The sequence below is a fragment of the Lactuca saligna genome, chromosome 5 (assembly GCF_052625555.1).
Source record: "Lactuca saligna cultivar CGN05327 chromosome 5, ASM5262555v1, whole genome shotgun sequence".
Lineage (NCBI taxonomy): Eukaryota > Viridiplantae > Streptophyta > Magnoliopsida > Asterales > Asteraceae > Lactuca > Lactuca saligna.
The window spans coordinates 201,615,343-201,636,897 of NC_136421.1; the positions used below are offsets into that span (position 1 = coordinate 201,615,343).

Genomic DNA, 21,555 nt, shown 5'->3' on the forward strand with positions numbered 1-21,555 from the left:
TTGTCTTTTTGAATTTTGTACCCACTTGAAGAAAAAGCATAAAGCAATACGTATATACTAATATATGACTATATGATGCAATTCCAGTCAAGAGGATATGCTTTACCCCTAAAGTTTATGATGGCATCTTTCAATTTCAATGGTGGAATTCTAATTGTTCTTTTACATGTTTTTTGATCTTTCTTATTTTAAGGTTTTTAATAGACCATTGCGAAAAAGAAGAGTATTATACTTTATCGAAAACTCTTATCCTAAAACACACAAAAAAAAAAAAGTTACCAATAATTAATTATCATGTAAAAAAAAGTTACAATATTTAAATCAAGAAACTTCATTGATGCATGCTTCTTCGGGCAATCGAAAGCTCAAACAATACATCGCCTGCAAGACATGACTTAATCTGGTAAGCTATATATCAGTGTTTCTTTTTTCTACTTCATACAGAAAGAACGTCTTAATGGAGAAAGTGGAGATAAAAGATTGAGTTGTTACTCTTTTTAAACAAATCATTGAGATAGCACTTTATCTTTAAAGGAAAAAAAAAAAAAAAAAAAACAAAGTGTTGAAATTTTGTATAAGATTTTATATTTGGAATTTACCTTGTTTGGAGCAACATCTCGAACTCGATGAAATAAAGGGTCGTGTATCTTGGCATTCAAGAGAGATTCTGCCTCCTGAAAAGTTTGGTAATTAGTCAAAATGGGTCAAACTAAGTAAAATATTCAGTAGAGTGTCTTAATAAGAAAAGAATGTTGTGATAGAAAGAAATGAAGATGGTGTATAAATAATAAAGCTTACTGAAACCACTGATTCTTGAGTCTCATTTGATCGAATGAAGCAATAGCAATGAATCCATGGAAGAGATCCTTTCCAATATTTCATCTGTATAAGTCCTCTAAATACATCTGAGACAAAAATAATTAAATTTTCATTTTTCATCAACATGAATGAAAAGATAAATTTACAGAATCCATCCATATTTACCTAGAAACTGTAAAGCAGAAGCAGGAAGGTTCATTATCACATGATCAATATGCTCCCATGATTTTTCAGTAAATGTCAACAAAGTTTTCATTCTTTTATTTTTGCTTCCTTTTGTCTTCACAGCTACATGAGCTTCACCATGTTTTGAATTGCAAGGGTATTTACGTCTTTTACACAGAAATGACAAATTCACTAGTGAAAAGTTTTGAATGCAAAACATCATCATACCTTGTATACAGCTTTCAGAAGTGGCTACATTTGATTCTTTGTTCATATCCTCCTCCTCTTTGTTTCCAATTCCAGGAATGAATATCAAATTAATAAAAATCATAAATTTAAATTCAAGCAAAAACAAAACATACCTCCATTCCTTTTCTCAGATTCTGGTTTTGGTTTTTTCATATCATCATCAACAGGCAACACTTGCATCAATTTAGAGATGAAAATTCTTGCATCCAAATTATACGCATGAAGAGTGTGATTAACCTTGTTGATATCTGCATTAATTTTGAGATAACGAACACTGTCTGGATTCAGATCATTTGCATACACCAAGCATCCTTTTTGAGCAGAAGGAATAGCAAAAGGGCCAATTCCAGCAAACATGTCACATATGATTTCTCCTTTCTCAAACTTATTCACCAATCTTATGTGTTCATGTTCTAGTCTTGAATTCCAATACACCAATCCATAATCCATCTTGAAAGTTGCTCCATATTGTTTCACCTCTGTAGCCATTTCCTCTTTTCCCGCCAAAATTTCAAATTGTGGGACCCGGAATTCGTTTGAAATGCTGCCAACTTTGTTGACAACTGTCTGGATTCTGGGATAGTTTTTCTGTTGTTAAGTTGGAAAATAAATGATTAGAATAAATGCTCTAGTTTTTTTTTTCTAATTTGTATAGAAAAACCCTAAAAATGTGATGGAAGTTTGAGACATGTCATATACATACATCATAGATGACCTTTGCAATTACATCCTTGTATGGAAGGAGTTCATCTGGGATATTCAGATGAGCAATGTGACCTGAAAATGAAGAATAAATTCAGCTCAATTCATTCATCCAATACAATTAATTCCAAATAATACATCCAAGAAATACCAATTTTGAATTCCAATTAGAGATAAAGAGAGTAAGGCTAAATAGAAATTTAAAGAGATACAGAAAGAATACTTAACTATTGTTTCAAAAGATGAAGGGACCTCAAGTCCAGAAGGTAGAATCTGCTTCAGCACATGGTCTGTGTAATAGAACAACACTCATTTAATAAATATAATTTTTTTTTGCTTAAAGATAACAGTTTTGAGTGTAAATTTGAAGATAAAGTCACCTGCACCCCAGTATGAATATCCAAGAGTCAATGAGTATGGAACTGTTTCAATCTTGCATAGTTTCTTTAGCTCATCAAGATTCTTGGTTGGAATATCTGACAGATCTTCTCCAAAAAGCCACAATTACAAAATATGAATCTCGATATATAACAAGAAAAAACTCAAAAAACAATAAAAACATGAAAGATTATGCAAAAAGAAAGGACAAGATGTTCATTCATTAATGAGATGCATCACGCATTATTACAACTTACAAGGCAATGAGTGCAAAATAACATAACATTAAAAAATTACTACTTTAATAAGAGTAATATTGAATTTCTTACCTGGATTTTGAACCCTTTCAGATAATATAACATAACGTGTTTTTTCACTAGTTGGGTCTTCAGTGATGGGCTTGATACGTGGTCTATCAAGCATATGTCTAAATGTATAAAGAACAAAAAACGATAAATGATTTGATGTGAAAGTCTACATAATACTAAAGATCGAGATCAAATTACAACACTTCATGAGAATTGACATAATGCAACCAAATTCTTCCTCACAAGAACTCATAGACTCAAAATTGCTTGTGAAATAACAAGAGTAGATCCAATTAGATCCTAAGAGTTCTGCAAATTACATGGATAAACAGTCTTCATGTGGTGATAAATATATATATGTAAGTATATAGCTACTCAAGTTCATGACTTTGACAACTGGAAATGCAAAAGATTTCTATGGAATTTGAGTCTAAAACAAGGGACATATGGGTGATCAAATGAAGCAAGATTAAAAAAAATAAACAAAATCTCATACCCATTAAGAAGCTTAGTTGCAACCTTGCAGAACTCTCTAGGGATTCGAAGTGCCCACAACTTCAAATGCACATCAAATTTGCTTTCATCCAACATTGCAGAATGCTTCAAAACCCCACAAAAACAGCAGCTAAAATCAATTCTCTTCACAGCAATAAACTTTATCATGTAACTACAATAGCACCTCAACTTAATCAGGACTAATTGCATGATTTATACGCAATACAAGCTGATAAACAACCATGTTATTTGTGCATGGATTAAGTCGAGCTTAAATCAACGAAATGGAACTGAAAAGTTATGTAATCCACCAAAAACAAAAGAAAATGTTTACCTGGAATTAAATTGCTCATTCACAAGTTACCAACATCAAAATTCAAAAGTTCAAAGTTAAAACATGTATATTAGTTAGAATCAATCAGTGAAAACATGTATATTAAGAAAGTACTATATGCATCCCTTTCAGGCATTTGATCAAACAGTTTGTCTGCAAGGGCAACCATCCCATTTCATATCACAAACTATTTGTCATTCTTGAATCTTGATAACCAGATGGTTATCACAATGTTGTAGACTTGTAGCATACATAGGCATCAAACTAGTACATGTTCCTTCACATATACACTAACACAACCAAGATACTTCGCTTTTCACTAATCAAAACTCAATTTTAACCAAGAAATGTCGGTGGTCATATAGTAGAAGTAGGAACTGACGCAATAGGAAAAAAAAGATTGGAAAATAACAAATCATAAGGTAGAAGTAGAAGTACAAACTAAATACAGTAGCAAAAGGAATGGAAAAGAACTCGGAAGTCGGAACTACACACAGTAGAAAAAAACCTCTTGAAAGTCGAAATCCGTTGTGCACTGCTTGGAGCTTGCTTCTACGCTTCTTCCTCTTGCTCAAACAGAAATGGAGGATGGAAGGGACTGTTTTGAGCGGCGGAGACCGGCGAGTTGGGGTGCTGGAATGTGGTGGACCGATGGCTGTTAGGGATTTAAGGCGTGAGTAGTACGTGACGGCTTGGGTGGGAGATGATGGATGCGAGGGAATTAGGGAAATATCAACGGTAAATGTTTTATTCTAACCCTACAAAAATTTCAAGGTTGTTTTAGAACGTTTATAATTTTTTTAAGGGGTTAAACCGTTAAAGTCACTTGTTAATAAGGTCACTTTACTTTGCTATAACAAGTTTTAAGACCCCATCCTTCCTTATTAGCCTTATACCACCCTCAATCACCCTTCCCATTTATCCACCTTCATCATCTTCACTTTGCACCATCGATCGTTGTTACCTTATAGCTATTTACTTACAAATAACAACGATCATTCTTTTGTTCTCACAATATTATCCTTCAATCGTGCGTTAAAAGCCTTCAAGTATTTGATTTCGAGAGAGAGTTTTAAAGATCTGAATTTGTCAACGAATATAAAGAAGATGCATGCTTTGCGATTCCAAGGCCAGTTGGAGTGCCTCCGGCGAGAAACTGTGCCCTTCAACGGCATCGGTTAGCGGAAGGTGTGTTGTTGAAGATATTTTTGATGATTACGATGACGAAGAAAAGAAAGTCGGAGATAACGATGAATATGATAGATGTAAGTATGTCGATGAGCTTGAATTAGAGGTTTCAATCAATAAAATTGATAATCATGATGTGTTGTCCTTGTTTGATTAGCTCATATGTTCTTGAATCCTTCATTGTTTGAATGATTGAATCTTTCTTAATAAATGTTAAATCTTTTTTCTCCTAAATGAGTTTTTTGTGTGATTTCGTGTTTGTAGATATGATTCGGGGGATGTTGGGATATTTCGCCAATGAGTAGGATAGCAAAATCTCAAGGAAGTGGGTTGATTTTTTTTGGTCATATAAATTTTGATTTATATGGATGTTGGGTATTTGGCCAATGAGTTGAATGGTTTCAAACATTAACAACTAGTTGTGAGATCCATACATTACATCGGTTTATTTAAAAAAAAAAAGTTAAATATAAAGGTCAAAATATTTGAAAACTTTGAATTTATAAGAAAATAAGAAAAATAATAAATTATTATAATGAAAATGTTTTTTATCTTTTAAATTTAAATAAAATTGATATTCATTTATTACATCATTTATTACATTAAAATATTATATGTATTTTAATAAAATAGAAAAACTCATAATATGAAATGTGAAAAAAATTAATTCAAAATAATTACAAAATGACATTTGGCAAATTGAATGAAAATGTGACAAGTGGCAAAAAAAAAAAACATTCATTTATTAGAAATTATATGAATTTTAATAAAATAGAAAAACTCATAAAATGATATGTGGAAAAAAATTAATTCAAAATAACCACAAAATGATATTTGACAAATTGAATGAGAATATGACATTTGACAAATTGAATGAGAATGTGACAAGTATATATATATAATAAATAAATAAAAAAAAAAAAAACTTTCATTTATTAGAAACTAGGCAAATGCTCGCGCGTTGCGCAGAAGCATCTATATAGCTAAAATCTTTACAAATATATGTTTTTTTTTAAATATAACAATAATATCGTTGTTAAATTTGATATAATAATTCGTATACTAAGTTGATATATTATATTGATTATTTTGAATTATATGATAATATATACATCTATTAAAACTGCATAATCTCAATATTTTGAATGATCTCTACCTACGGGTTACAAATGAATAAAATAAAATATAATATATCGTTTAATATTATTTATAGTTGTTATTATTGTTAATTCATTTTTAAAATTTATTTGCTTAAGGTTTTAATTTCTATCAGTGTAATTATTTAAAACATGAAACAATATATACATATACATATATATATATATATATATATATATATATATATATATATATATATATATATATATAACACCTGGTTCCTGGTACGTAAGATATGTCTGAATATTTTGTATTTTTGGTCGTGGACTCGGCGAGTTGGAGGCCCGACTCGCCGAGTAGAGAAGAGACTTGGGGCGCGGTTAAGTTGGCAACTCGACGAGTCCATATTATGGACTCGGCGAGTCCACGCTGTCTGATGAAACCCTAATTTCCAAGGGTTTGCACCCTATTTAAACGACCATTTGCGCCCCAAATTCGCCCCATTCACCCTCAGAAGCTCTCCATACGTTCTAGCTCTTGTTCTTGTGAGTTTGAGGCTTTTTAGTGTGTTTTCGTGAAGAATTTGAGAAGGAAGTGGAGTAGATCAAGAGGAAGGGAAGGAAGCCAAGCATCTTCGTGTTCTCTCAGTAGTCTCTTGGAGGTATAACTCGTTTTCCCTCTGTTTCTATGCTTATTACTCCATTAAAGACCTCCTTGAACCATGTCCCAAGCTTGGTTGTGCATTGTTGGTTGATTCAAGTTGCTAGCCTTTAGATCTAGACCCTATTCAGTCCATGGAGCTTGGATCTACTGCCTTTATGGAGTCATATTGCACACAAGCCCTAGATCTACCCCTTTTGTTGCACTTTAAGCCTTAGAACCTTTATTGGTGGTGATCTACACGTAAAGTTGGAAACTTTACGTGTAAACCAGGCCCTAGGAGTCCAGATCTGTGGATATCATAAGCTGGATTCAAGCAAAAACGACCATTTAGAGACCGCATGGTAGCGACTCGGCGAGTCGTTCATCTGACTCGGCGAGTCTGCTCGCGAGTCTCCGAGGTTGTCCCCTTTTAGTTGTGTCGAGTAGAGTAGTGAGTCACGGGGTGTGACTCAGTGAGTTGGAAGCCGAACTCATCCATGAAAGAACTCGGCGAGTCATTGCCCTGACTCGGCGAGTTCAAGGCAATCTCCTTAGATCAAGATCAGACTCGGCGAGTTGTTCATACAACTCGGCGAGTCGTAGCATAAGTGTTCATCGGATGAAGATGAACTCGCCGAGTTGTTCATACAACTCGGCGAGTAGGAAGAAGGACTTGAACATCAGTTTGGAAGGAGAACTCGTCGAGTCAACGCCTAATTCGACGAGTAGAAACAGAATCTAGGTCAGTCGATTGGACAGGGACTCGGCGAGTTGGCGAGCCAACTCGGCGAGTCGGGTCAACTGAAAGTTGACTCTGACTTTGACTTAGGGCATGATCAGGGGTAAAACGGTCATTTTACCCAAAGGACAGTTAGCAGTGTTTGATTGAGTATGTTGTGGGAATTATAGCCGGAGGATTTTCGGAGCAGTAGCAGCAGCAGTAGACAGTCAGTTCCCGATCAAATCAGCAGCTACTTCGAGGTGAGTTACCTTTCAGTAGTGGTGGGTCTACGGCCACAATGCCGGCCCACCAATAGGAGTCGTATGATTAGATGATTGTCTTTGTGATATCATCTAGGTTGTTACTACCTGATGTGTTTGTATGCTGACTTGTTATGTTATATGCGATAGAGGTAGGAGGAGGGGACCAGTCCCCGAGTTCGGTTGTTAGGACCAAAGGGTAGCCCAGATACCCCACATATGTCTGATAATATGTTATGTATGATATATGTGTAAGTAGCAGTAGGGGGTGAAATAGTCCCCGAGGATTGGTTGTTAGGACCGATGGGTAGTCAGCGCCCTAGAATAGCTTGACACGGGTAGTCAGCACCCCAGAATGGTTTGACACGGGTAGGACGGCACCCCAGAATGGCCGCACGGGTAGTCGGCACCTCAGAATGACCGTACCGGGTAGTCAGGCACCCCATAATAGCCTGGCAGTATGTATGTTATGTGTTTGTATGGTATGTGGTACGATGGGGGAACTCACTAAGCTTTGTGCTTACAGTTTACAGTTTTGGTTTCAGGTACCTCTTCATCAAAGGGGAAGGAGCTGGCGCGGTAGCGGCACATCATGCACACACATTGGTTTCCGCATTTATTAGATTTCTCTGGGATTTATACTATGATATTTCGATTGGTTGTATGATTTGGCTTTTAGACATGGTTTACGTTGTGATGTGGTTTGATCAAACAATGCTTTTTAATTATTAACGTTTTCTAAAGTAATTCTTTAAAAACAAAAATTTTGGACGTGAAAATTGGGTCGTTACAATATATATATATATATATATATATATATATATATATATATATATATATATATATATATATATTTGATTTTAAAGGTAACAATATAATCATTTATATAGAGTTATTTTTAACTATTAACCACTTGGGTTGTGGTGACTTGGTAAGATATGTGGAAGATATGGTGGATAACCTATTGACCCATGTTCAAATCCTGGCATCACTCAGCCCTTGTGGCCATGGAGGTTCGCCTGCAGTGACTCCAGGGCATGAGGCAAAGCTTTATGTTTGCAGCAGGGGATTAGTCGGTGCGCGAAAGCTGGCCCGGAAACCCTCGTTAGGGAAGTTCCCTTTCAAAAAAAAAAAACTATTGTTATTGTAAGTTATTTTAAGATACTTATTTCAAAACTTTTAACGATTATAAAAATATATATAGGAAATATTTTAGTGAATTGATATTACATTTAAGTTTTTTTCGTTTAACACTATAATTTATCACTTTTCACTTTTCATAAAATATTATTTGGGTTTTTTTAAGTGGAATTGAAATTTATATTGAAGTTGACCCTGCAATGTTATATTTAAATTAACAATTCAACTATTTTGTTCATAGAGTTCAAAAGTTGTAGCTTTAAACTGATAATGGTTTACATACAACAACATATTAAATCTAATAAATTTAGTATAATATGTTAAAAGTTAAAAACATAACTTTATAAGTAGAAGTAAAAATATTATTTTAATACTGAAGTTTAGTTTATTTTTTATTACACTTCAGGTTTGATACTTGTTTATCCTTATTAACCAATTTATAATCATTATTAGAAAGACACTACAATTTATCACTTTTAACTATTTACAAAATATTCATTAGGTTGTTTAAGTTCATCTAAATTTTATGTTTAAATTGATCCTATAAGGTTATATTTAAATTAACAATTTAAGTATTTTATTCAAATTGATCAAAAGTTGTAGCTTTAAATTGATAATGGCTTACATACAACATATTAGACATAATAAATTAAGTATAATATGTTTAAAGTTAAAAACAAACTTTATAAGTAGAAGAAAAAATATATATTTTTTATATTGAAATTTAGTTTATATATGATTATACTTTAGGTTTGATATTTATTTAATATTATTAACCAACTTATAATAATTATTAGAAAGAAATTAAAAAGTCATCGGAGTTTCAAATGAATGTGGTGAAAGGAAAAAAATATATGGGAGTTTCAAATGAATGTGGTGAAAGGAATAAAATACATGGGAGTTTCAAATGAATGTGATTCAAAAAAAAAATTGTAAACTTTAAAAGTATATAATGATGATTTGTTGGGGATAAAGATGATGATGATAAATGTAAAGGTTGAATGTCAGGCAAAAGTCAAATATGTTGACTAACCATGAGGTTATCGGGTAACCCTTTTAAATGGAGGACAATGGTAATTTTAGTACAAAAAAATCAATTTTATTTCCTTAAAATACAAAAAAAAAACAAAAAAAAAAAAAAACAATTGAGCGGACTTTTAAAACAAATGGAAAATGTTTGTTGGGTTAACATGACACTAACCCAAATATAAAATATGATTGAAGTCTTTCGATCCCCGACAACGTAAAACCTTCTAGGATATTCTATATTTTATGTAAATAGATGCACACAAGGGTATAAATGTATTTTTGTTAAATCTAATTAAGTTTGCGAGCTTTACAATTCGAGTATTTTATTACTTAAACTTGGTTCGACAAGGTACTCGGGTAGCTCGAGCTCGATAAAGTCAAGTGGATTTTGAGTATTTTTCGAATCGGTCTTAAACTTCTCATAAGTTGGTTCATACCCCTAAGTATTAAGGTAAGGTTTTTATTAGGTTAAAGGGCATGTTGATCAATTCTTAAATAATGTGAAATAAAGAGTTTTTGATAAGTTAGACGTGGGTACTTATCAAAAATGACTTATTAAATGTATGGAATTGCTATAAGCTATTTTTTAAAAAAAAATCTCTATCCAATTTATATGGAGGTTAGCACCCATATTTTAGATTTGAATTATGAAGAGGGATAACGTAATCATATCACAAAATTATTTTAGGTAGATAAAACTATTTATTAATTTCAATCTTTATGAAATTTCTAAATCTTTTGAGATTCATTAAAACTATTTAATAACATGCTAATTTCAGATCTGCACATCTTCTATTTATATATGGGATACCAAGGTCTCACAGATAAGATGATGAATTTAATCAACTATGCAAAACGAATGTGAGCCCTTGATTATTTTATGGTCTTAATGTTAATGTATATGTTAACCATACATAAGCCACAACAATAAGTGTCACAACATTTTCTTCTTACGTCTCAAATTTATGTATCGGTTATACACACTTACTCTATAAATAGTCAATAAGAAATAATCAGTTTTGATGGATTAGTAACTATTCACATTTCATAATATAACTACGACATGAATTTTGTTCAAATACTTTATATGTTATACTTTTAACAAGACATCGATCTATCAAACCCTTTCGACTAATGACAATAAACCACACAAATAAACAGTGAATCGTTTCCTTATACATAATGACTAAATCGATTATAAGACTTAAACATAAAGATTTTTCCAGTAGATTTCCCGATATAATATTTCAACTAGAAAATGATATACTACTAATTAATATCTACATAATATTATATATATATATATATATATATATATATATATATATATATATATATATATATATATATATTTACTATCTTATAAAAGAAATCTAACTATTTCTAAAAATAGATTGATTATAATAATAATATTTTTTTAAGACGCCCAAATGATAAAGCTGATAGTACAAGTAATCATTAATAAAATAATATTAAATTTTAACAATATTTTGAATTCAAATATTTATCATCAAATCTCCTTATATTTCTCAACAATTTGATATGGTTCCCTCAAATCTCGGATTCATTCAAATTTTGAACCCTTTTAGATATCCTTAAATTTAGCATGTTGATTCAAATATCCCTTCAATCGCATATACCTCTTTGCTCCCTCCTCTGCTATAAAGAACAAAAAATGACTTCATTTCCCAAATAACACCATAGTTTGATTATTTTGTCTTCGACATGTAATTTCTTTTGTAACATAATATTTTTGTAGAGGAAACATATCACCGAAAGAATTTACACGCCCTGCCGCTTTGCGCGGTTACACTGCTAGTATATATATATATATATATATATATATATATATATATATATATATATATATATATATATATATATATATATATTGCTAAAAAGATCTCACATATGGTTCAAAATAATATTAATGTTGAATTTTATGTTAGTTTTTTGTACAATATATGTACCATTATTCATTTTATTAATTATGAAAATAATAAAATATGTAACTCAGAATTCATTTTGCTAATTATGAAAATAATAAAGGTTGTAATTTAGGAGGAACATCAAATTTGGTTTTGTGTTATAAAATTATGTTTATAAAAATCATAAGAAACAAAATATATAGGTCTAATGTACGCTAACAGTTGCAAATATAAAATATATGAACACCATCGGCATTAGATTTCTTTTTGCTCCATTCAATTTTTGTTGGCGACGGGTGTTTAGGATTTGCCGGTGGAGCCATTGCAGATTGTTTAGGGTCGCACGAATAAACGCTACCCAACATGTTGCATGATAGTTTTTCAAGCTCCATCGTATGTGAAAAAGGTGTTTAATCTTTTGTTACTTCTTATCTCGTCCTTGGCTCTGTTGGTTTTACGATGTGTGTGTAGTTTATCATTATGTTTATACCATATTATCATAGAATTGGATTTTGATTTCAATACATTGAATAGGCAGAATGTATTTAACCTATATGAGGGTTGTTTAAGGTTCTATCAGAAAGTGTTAATTGTGAATAGATATGACAGAGGGAGTTTTAGCTTTTGAATTTGAATTTCATCAGACCTTCTGTTTAGTTTATGCATAAATACTAGCATGAACAAAGATTTAGACTCTTGTAGACATTTAATTTGTTATGTGATTATAAACTTGGAATGGAGACAAAATTCTAAAGACATTGACACTAATAACAAAGTATAAAGTAAACAGTTTTGCATCTGAATTGTGGTTTTTTCACCAATCTTTACATTTTAGTTTTTTTTTCTTTTTCATAAACTATGCTAACAAATTCTGTTAGAAAACAAGTAATAATGATTTACAAGGCATTGCAAAATAGAAAATTTGCAAGTTTCATATTAGTCCCCTGCAATTGTATTTAGTAATCTATAAAGTATAGAATGATTAGAGCTGTCATCAAAAGACCTGATTCCACAATTTCATGTCATATTTTACAAACATTTTGCCAGACTCTAATTATCTGTGTTGCAATTATTTATTTATAGGTTAATAAAAGTGATTAGCTTTATTTACAATCTTTTTTATTACATTTCAAGACCATCTTAACATAATTTCTTTGGATAGTTAATCTTGAGAACCAAGGGGGAAGTCAAAAATTTTTTTAGGGTGGTACTCGTAAATTATATATATATATATATATATATATATATATATATATATATATATATATATATATATATATATATATATATATATATATATATATATATATATATATATATATATATGCGTGTGTGTGTTTTCAATAAAAATTAATTAATGACTAGCCAAACGAAGAAGAATGCAACAACTTTAATATATATATATATATATATATATATATATATATATATATATATATATATATATATATATATATATATATATATATATCATAACTACGATATTTTATTTTGAAAAGAAAAAAAAATTGAAAATGTGAGCATGAGCTGGGCCTATCATGATCTTAGGATGGTTCCGTCCTTGCTAAGAACTATTTTCTTTTCTATCTAGGGGTGATGCAAGAAATAGCAAACATATCTTTATTGATTTGTTTAGTATAACATCCTACTCTTATTTATTTACTTATTATTATTATTATTATTATTATTATTATTATTATTATTGAAAATCTACCCAATTATAACAAAATACAAAACTATTTTCAGAATTGTATAAACTTTTCAAGGGAAAAAAAACCATTATATTATGGACGGTTTAACCAATAATAATATTATCTTCTTGCAATTAAAATATTACCTTTTTTTTATTAATAATTTTGACCAAGTTTCATCCGTAATTTTCCAAATTAACCTATTGGGATAGGGTTCACCTCTAAATTTCCAAATTAACTATTTTAATGTTTGATTGGACAAAATAAGTAATAGCAGTAAACTTGCCTAATATATATATATATATATATATATATATATATATATATATATATATATATATATATATATATATATATATATATATATATATATAGGGTTAAGTTCAAATGAGAACACCATTTAATGTGAGAACGTGAGAACACTACTTTATGTTACTATTCTACTATAAATTTAATATGTATAGTATTGTAGTAATTATAATATGAATATATTTAATTTTATATTACTATTCTACTATAAAATTTATAGATATATATAGTAATTTAGTAAATTCTAATGTGAATGTTAAATATGTGATTGTTCATGTATTCGGTGATGAATAATGTAATAAAGTTATATATACAAAATTTTAATGTGAATATTGATGTGTGTTTGTTCGTATATTTTTTAATGAATAATGCAATATCGTTGTATATACAAAATTCATAGTAGAATAGTAACATAAAGTAGTGTTTTCACGTTCTCACAGTAAATAGTGTTCTCATTTGAACTTAACCCTATATATATATATATATATATATATATATATATATATATATATATATATATATATATATATATATATATATATATATGGGAAAAGTGAATATACCCTTAAGGGTATATAAACTTAGGTACCCAAACACACCATAAAACGTTGTTTTGTTTGATATATTTATTATAATATTTTTATACTTCAACCCTAACTTGATTTGCTTTCAAGATATTTGAAATTTGACTATTATCATTCTCTTACATCACATCTTTTTACCGAACACCTACTAGGCTATATATATTGTATTTGAAAATGAAAATTATGTAAGAGGAAGATAAATGTGTAAATATTAAAAATCTTGGAAGTAAATCAAGTTAGAAGTTAAATTATAAGAACATTGGACAATTGGAATGTATTATATGATACAAAACGACGTAGTATGGTGAATTTAGGTACCTAAGCCTATATAGCCTTAAATGTATATTCACTTTTCCCTATATATATATATATATATATATATATATATATATATATATATATATATATATATATATATATGTATGTATGTATTAGTTTATAACCTGTGGGAACCACGATTATAATATTAATTAAACTTTAATAGTTAAAATTTAAAATTATTAATAACTTATTTTAAATAAATTATTAATAAAGAAGTTTTTTCAATTATATAAAATTACATTGATTTAAATAAATATGTAAAATTATATCACTTTATAATTTGTATTAATTTTATTTTAATTTTTATTCTAATGTTGTTAAGTTAATGTAATTAGAAAAAAAAATAACACAAAATAATTTGATTGATAAGTAATTTGTTGGTCATCTTTGGTGAAACACATACATTAAATGTAAAAATGTGAAGAAAATGTTCATGACCTTTTATATGGTTTTTATTATTATTTAAAAGATTGGACCAATAGATACATTTTCTACTGGTACTATTTCCTTAGCAAGATAATAACAAACACTGTGGAACGAAGAAAGTTATTTTAGCCAATGTAAGTATATTGCTATAATAGGTAAAAAAAATAAAGTTTATTGTTATAATAGGTAAAATGTAAGGTACATTTCAGTTATCTGTAAAAAAAGTTTATAAAAGGAGAAATTTACATTGTCCGTATGTCGCGATTCTCTGCAATTTGCCTTTAAGCATGTTCATTTCTTTGTATATTATTGCATTCTACTTCCGTTTTCTTTCTTTTATATCATTGTAAAACTTATTTTCATTGTAATTAAAAAAAGTTCATGTCTTTTTTTGTCGCCTTACCAAATGCATCCAGACAACTTGTTCTATTCTATATTTCTATTATGTCCTAGTCTTACAAAATGCATAATCTTATTTCAAGAAACATTACTACATAACATAACTAAATTAAAAAAATATAGCCAATAAAGGAAGGCAATAGCAAACAAAGGACAAAATTGCTTGTTCATTAATATTGGCACATTTCTAACTATTGCACAAAAAGCATGTAGTAGGACTAGGTTTATAAAGCACAAAAATAGTGTACGAATGCAAATTATACAAGAAACAAAGAACTATTCTAACAAAACGATACCAAACATTTGGTACTTAATAAATCTAAATGTGCATAAGCAAATACGATGTCCTCCTTTGATTAAAAAAAAATAAAAATCTTTGCCCTATTCTACAATATTGTAAGTAACAATTTTCCAGAGTACACTACTACAACAAATGTGTAAAAAAAAAATGCATGTCATTTTGCTTCCTCTGAAGTCGTGACATTTTGCATTTCAAGCAGTTTTTGTTGCTCATCTTCTTCTTGTACAACAACTCGTTTAACATCAGAAGAAGTTTTGGAATTAGGGTTTTTACTAGTAGACTGTTGATACATAACCCCACCAAACATACAAATCAAAAGCCCAATTGTCCCAATCAAACTCGAATGTTTATCCCAAATCATCAAATTAATCACCACAGTTAAAAGCTTATTCACAATCCCAAGAACTGTAAAACCCGTTGCCGAAATTGCCCTTCTACAAGAAAATCCAAAAAAAGAAATCGCCAAACCAAACAAACACGATAAACCCACTGGCAAAATCACCTCAAAAGAATACCAATCTGTCTCCTCTTTGATTTCATGTTTTATCTTCTTCAATTCCCCCATTATCAACAACTCCAATGGGAAGAGTAACAAAGCTTCAAGATTATTGTAAAGAACAAGACCCCATGTGTTCAAACCGATTGTCATCACCACATGTTTTATGTAGACGAAATCTATCGACATGCTTATAAGATATGCTAAAGCCCAGCTATACGCCATGAGGGTAAATTGGTAATCTGTGATGACATAAAGTAGACTCCCTGCAAAAATGGTGGAAAGTGAAAGCCATGTCTTGAGTGAAGGCCATGGTTGGTGGAGGTAAAGGGTTTCTCCAATGGCAACAAAGATTGGAACTGCTGAACGAAATACAATGAAGGTGTCAACATTTGCATGAAGGAGGAGTTCACTGTTTGTGAAGAGGGAAAGATAGAATATAATGGCAGCTGGAAGGAAACGCCACATTGTTTGAAGGTCTAATCGGTCATGTTGGAGAAAGTTGAGGGACCCGAAAAGGAATACACCGGATGCACTTGTGAAGTATTGTAAAGCAGTTAGGGCACCAGGGTAAGGGAATTTCATAACTGCCCATTTGTTGATGATGGAGAGTAAAGAAGCTGATAAGCAGTATCCAACAGCTATACCGTATACTGAAACTTGATGGAGGAAAGTATCATAATCATACCAGTTTTTTGATTCAATGACAGGTGGAGGAGGGAGGGGATCTTTTTGTGGGTTTTCCACATCGTTTGTCATCTAAATCTGCAATGAGAATATGAGATAAACAGTGAAATAAAAATGTTAGAAACCCACTGTTTATTTCTATATGAACACAATGTGTGTTTCCTGTTATGAGCAGTAGAAATTGAACAATTATGACCACCCAGGCAGCAAATGAACAGATACACCATTGCAGTGACAGCAGGCAACAAACACAGATGATTTTGGTTACTGAAATAAGGGGAAAAAGGAAATTCGAGAGGAGGCAATGCAGTTGAACGAAAACAGTAGCAATTGAACACATACATCTAAAATTTGCAGACGTGAAACAGATTTGGATTTCAACAAACACATATGATATCACAAGCAAAATAAAATCAATTCACATGTAAACCTAAACAAAAATCGAAATCAAAATCAAACACCAAATCATTCACACCTAAACCCAAACAAAATTCAAATCAAAATAAAGAACAAACCTAAAGGAAAAAGAGAGAGAAGATCGTTGCCGATGGAGAAGGAGAGGGGAGCAGGGGGAAGCAGCTGTTGGGACGTATTCAGGGCGACATCTCATCTGTGCGAGAACGTCGGAGAGAGGGAAGACAAGATCATTGGAACACCGGAAAAAGAAAGGAGCGTCGGAGATCAGGTAGCTAAGAACAGATGAGGAGCGATACTAATAAGTATAAGATGTCAAATTACAGTCCTAATTCAATCACTAACAACATCTCTTATGCTGCAAAAGTAAAACCCTAGAAAACTTGAGTAGTGAGTGAAATACACGAACAAAATCTATGGAAATGCGTAACTCATAGTACTGCCGACAAAATTAAACAAACTTGCTATTGCAAACACAACCAATATGATATGCTAGATTCCACATCTCTACACAGCATTATAGTCGTGTGATCTGTAACGAGAGTTCAAACAGATCTGTGAATTTCAAGATATATTCAAAGTGACGTAGCTACCTGTATTTCTGGCGGAGAGTGTGCGTGAATTTGGAGAGTGAAGAAAGCAAGGGATTTGGAAATGGAAGAAAACGACCAGTTTGATAGCCTTCTAGGAAGAAAGAACACAAAATTGCAATAATGGTCCTACAGATTATTGACAATTTTCATTTTTATCCAAAACATATTTTGGACTAACATCCATTGATTCAAAATAGGAATTCCATTATCTAATTTTTTTTAAATCACATTTTTTATTTTGTTTTTCTATTTCTTTTTTATTGCATGAAGTATATCCCCCTCTCCCTCTTTTTTAAATGTTTATTTTTAAGGTAATATTTGATACATGGAATAGAACTGAAAAAGTGGAGTGGATTGAAATGTTTATTCATATAATGTTTGACAAGACAATCCTCCCTCTTTTTTAAATGTTTATCTTTAAGGTAACATTTGATACATGAAATAGAGTTGAAAAAGTGGAGTAGAGTTGAAAAAGTGGAGTGGAGTGAAATGTTGGGAAAATAACTTAGGAGGGTAATTACCTCTTATCCGTGTTCACATATTAGCAACTTTTTCTTTTTGTACATAAACTAACTTGTTTTAACTGTTTAAATTACACAAATATTACCGGCTATACCTGTTTTAACCGGTAACTCAAAGAGAAAATGACTTAGGAGGGTAACTACCTCTTATCCGTATTCATATATTGGCAACTTCTTATTTTTTGTACATAAGAAAGCAACTAAGTTGTTTTAACTGTGTAACATCCCAAAAATCATGACCAAAAATTTGGTTTTTAATTTAATACTAAAACCATAATTGTTAAACCATTAATTTAATACTTCGGCATCGGGCCCCGCCCGGTACCAGACCCCACCTGGCATCGGGCCCCGCTCGGTATACATATATGTCTCTCTTAGGCCCCGCATACTAAACACATACAATCATATAACATGCTAACACATAAAGAAACATACTTTATTGTATCCCTGTCCTAAGAAACATACTATGCTAATAATGAGATACGAAACATCGTCCGTAGTCAGCTAGTGATGAGATACGGGACCTCCCTCACACTCACCTCTTTACCAGGCACATACAAGTATCACACAGACAACAAGTATAATCTAACATGCAAACATTCCTCGGGCAACCGCCCGACATCAGACCTTGGTCCGGAATAACATACTAGGATATAATGCCTAGGGCTAACCCCCGGGTCTTCCTACTCATAGACTACATGGGCTGACATTGTGGCCTTAGACCCATTCACACAGTGAGGAGACTCACCTTGCACTGCTGAAGCCCTGGCTGGAACTAGCTGAGTACGGACGAAGTTCCGTATCTCATTATTAGCAGAGTATGTATCTTAGGACAGGGATACAATAGAGTATGTTTCTTTATGTGTTATCATGTTATATGATTGTATGTGTTTAGCGGTCGGGGCCCGGAGACAAGCAGGGCCTAAGAGAGACAGATCTGTATACCGAGCGGGGCTCGATGCCAGGCGGGGCCTGATGTCTGGCGAGGCCCGATGCCGGAGTATTAAATTAATGGTTTGACAATTATGGTTTTAGTATTAAATTAAAAACAAAATTTTTGGTCATGATTTTTGGGATGTTACACAGTTAAAACAACTTAGTTGCTTTTTTATGTACAAAAAATAAGAAGTTGTCAATATGTGAACACAGATAAGAGGTAGTTACCCTCCTAAGTCATTTTCCCTTTGAGTTACCGGTTAAAATAGGTATTAGCCGGTAATATTGGTGTAATTTAAACAGTTAAAACAAGTTAGTTGCTTTATTATGTACAAAAAAGACGAAGTTGCCAATATGTGAACACTGATAATAGGTAGTTACCCTCCTAATTCATTTTCCCATAAAATGTTTATTCATATAGTGTTTCAAAGACTAGGATAAGATGTAACAAAAACGTAAATTTACCGGATTATCCTTCTGTTTATTAATATTATAAAATTGTATCTGATTTGTTTTAAGGTATATAATATTTATAATTTGATATATATATATATATATATATATATATATATATATATATATATATATATATATATATATATATAATTTCAATAGAGAACCATTATTAATCAAAAAACCAATGAATCAATCAAAAACATTGAAATTTAAAACGATCAACGACAAAATGAATGGTTGTAGACTTTTACAATGGACATGCACTAGATTAGGGATGAAAGTGGGTCCAAACCCGGACCCAGAAAACCCGGAACCGTTTAACGATATTTTTAAGAACCGGAAACCGGACCGGAATATAGGAACCGGGTCCGGTTCGGTTCCGGGTTTGGTTCCGGGTAAAGTGGGTCTAGAACCGAAAAACCCGAAAATAGGAAAGTGGGTAAAGTAGAACCGGGTCAAATGAGTTTAGAACCGGAAAACCCGGATTTTTTTTTATTACCCATAATCTTTCAACCGTTATAAAAAAATTAACAAACAAAAAATTACATTTAGGTTGTTAGGTTATTGACGACGTTGATTTATTTAAAAATAAATAAATAGATATAACAATATTGGTTTAAAAAAAATTTGCATCACCTCACAGTTACTTACTTGTCTTATTTGATCAAGTTGAGTAGTTTGACCCATTTTTTTTTATCACTGTACGTTGATTCACAATTTTTTATTTTATTATTTTTTTTATTTTTTATTTTTTAAGAAATTATGTATTTAACTATTAGATAATTTATTTTGGGTTGTGTTTTAATTTAAGATATGTTGAAATTCTAAATTGTTAGTTATTTATTTATTTGCAATCACACTAACTTGTTTTTTTGCATCTTTGACCTTGAAGGCTTCAACTTTGAAAATTTGAACATAAAAGCAAGAGACAAATTTTTTGACATTAGCAATCTTTTAATTTTCATGTTTTGTCAACATCTTACAACTTCTCATTATAAATAGACCCTTCCACCTCTACATTTTCATTTAACTTATTATTCTCTAAGTTGAAAGTTTTGAGTTGTTTTTTCTTTTCAAGAACATTCATGGAAGCTAACCTCCCAATTCAAGTATGTTTCTTTTTAATTTTATACAAATATGCATTTAAAGTAATTGACTAATTTACGTCTTTATACTTCAGTTAGGTTCCGTTTTGAATCTATTAGTTTTATAACTTTGATACTTCATTTTTTACATGCTTTAAATCTACCTAGATTTTTTTTACTTAATTTGTTTAGCATTTGAATTTGAAGGAGAGGTCCACATGTTGGCAACATTTTGATATGTTGTGGGTAGTAGAAAATGATGGGGTTGAACGAAGGCAAGCAAGGTGTAAGTATTGTTTCGCTATACTTAAAGCCGATCCATCAAGACACGGTACAAGTAGTCTTAATAGACATTGTCGTACCTGTGCCAAAAATCCGAATAATATAGCTAGGTAATAAGTTTTGTGCTTTTAATTTATTTGGTAACATTTTTTTTAATACTAAATATGTTTATTTTTGTTTTATGTATAGAGATTGAAGATGCGTTAACTCGACAAGATGGTCAAGGAATAAGTGTTGTTTTGTTCTTAATTGTTTAAGAATTTTGATTTGAATTGTTTTGAATATTAGACTTTGATTTTGAATTGTTCAATAGGTACCATGAACTTGGACCCAACCATTATCCCCTTCTTCGCTTGTGTTATGTTCTTTTCATTGTTATTTTACCACAACATGGATAAAAAGAAACATTCATTAAAATGATTATTAAAATGACGAAAATCATTGATTAAAATAAAAGTAATAAAAAAATAATAAAGTGGAATGTGGATGTGCATGCATTGATTAAAATATCATTCATTTATACTTGTTTACACCCACATGCACAATTGTAGAGTACCAAACAAGTAAATTTGATTCAAGTTCAAAAACATTAATCAAC

At 31.0% G+C, this 21,555-nt stretch overlaps 2 protein-coding genes across 6 annotated transcripts; both read right to left on the reverse strand.

Annotated features, from left to right (window-relative positions):
• Positions 1-208: 208 nt before the first annotated feature.
• Positions 209-4,202, reverse strand: LOC144998538 (S-adenosyl-L-methionine-dependent methyltransferases superfamily protein). Of its 4 annotated transcripts, none has more exons than XM_078958282.1 (12): positions 3,959-4,202; positions 3,118-3,288; positions 2,643-2,740; positions 2,316-2,420; positions 2,163-2,225; positions 1,937-2,010; positions 1,347-1,821; positions 1,213-1,269; positions 985-1,107; positions 799-905; positions 600-674; positions 209-381 (listed from the first exon to the last, which is right to left on the reverse strand). In XM_078958282.1, exons 2-12 carry the CDS (start codon positions 3,282-3,284, stop codon positions 322-324), a joined length of 1,404 nt encoding a protein of 467 aa, XP_078814408.1. In that variant the 5' UTR covers positions 3,285-3,288; positions 3,959-4,202; the 3' UTR covers positions 209-321. The 4 variants fall into 4 exon arrangements, with proteins under 4 accessions (XP_078814408.1, XP_078814410.1, XP_078814407.1 ...); XM_078958284.1 differs by having other exon boundaries at positions 985-1,116; positions 3,118-3,221; positions 3,959-4,200; XM_078958281.1 differs by having other exon boundaries at positions 985-1,116; positions 3,959-4,200.
• An 11,277-nt stretch (positions 4,203-15,479) lies between these two features.
• On the reverse strand, positions 15,480-17,799 carry GONST3 (golgi nucleotide sugar transporter 3). 2 transcript variants are annotated; one of them, XM_078958286.1, is made up of 3 exons: positions 17,678-17,740; positions 17,186-17,359; positions 15,480-16,748 (listed from the first exon to the last, which is right to left on the reverse strand). In XM_078958286.1, exon 3 carries the CDS (start codon positions 16,740-16,742, stop codon positions 15,642-15,644), a length of 1,101 nt encoding a protein of 366 aa, XP_078814412.1. In that variant the 5' UTR covers positions 16,743-16,748; positions 17,186-17,359; positions 17,678-17,740; the 3' UTR covers positions 15,480-15,641. The 2 variants fall into 2 exon arrangements, with proteins under 2 accessions (XP_078814412.1, XP_078814411.1); XM_078958285.1 differs by lacking the exon at positions 17,186-17,359 and having other exon boundaries at positions 17,678-17,799.
• Between the last annotated feature and the right edge of the window lie 3,756 nt (positions 17,800-21,555).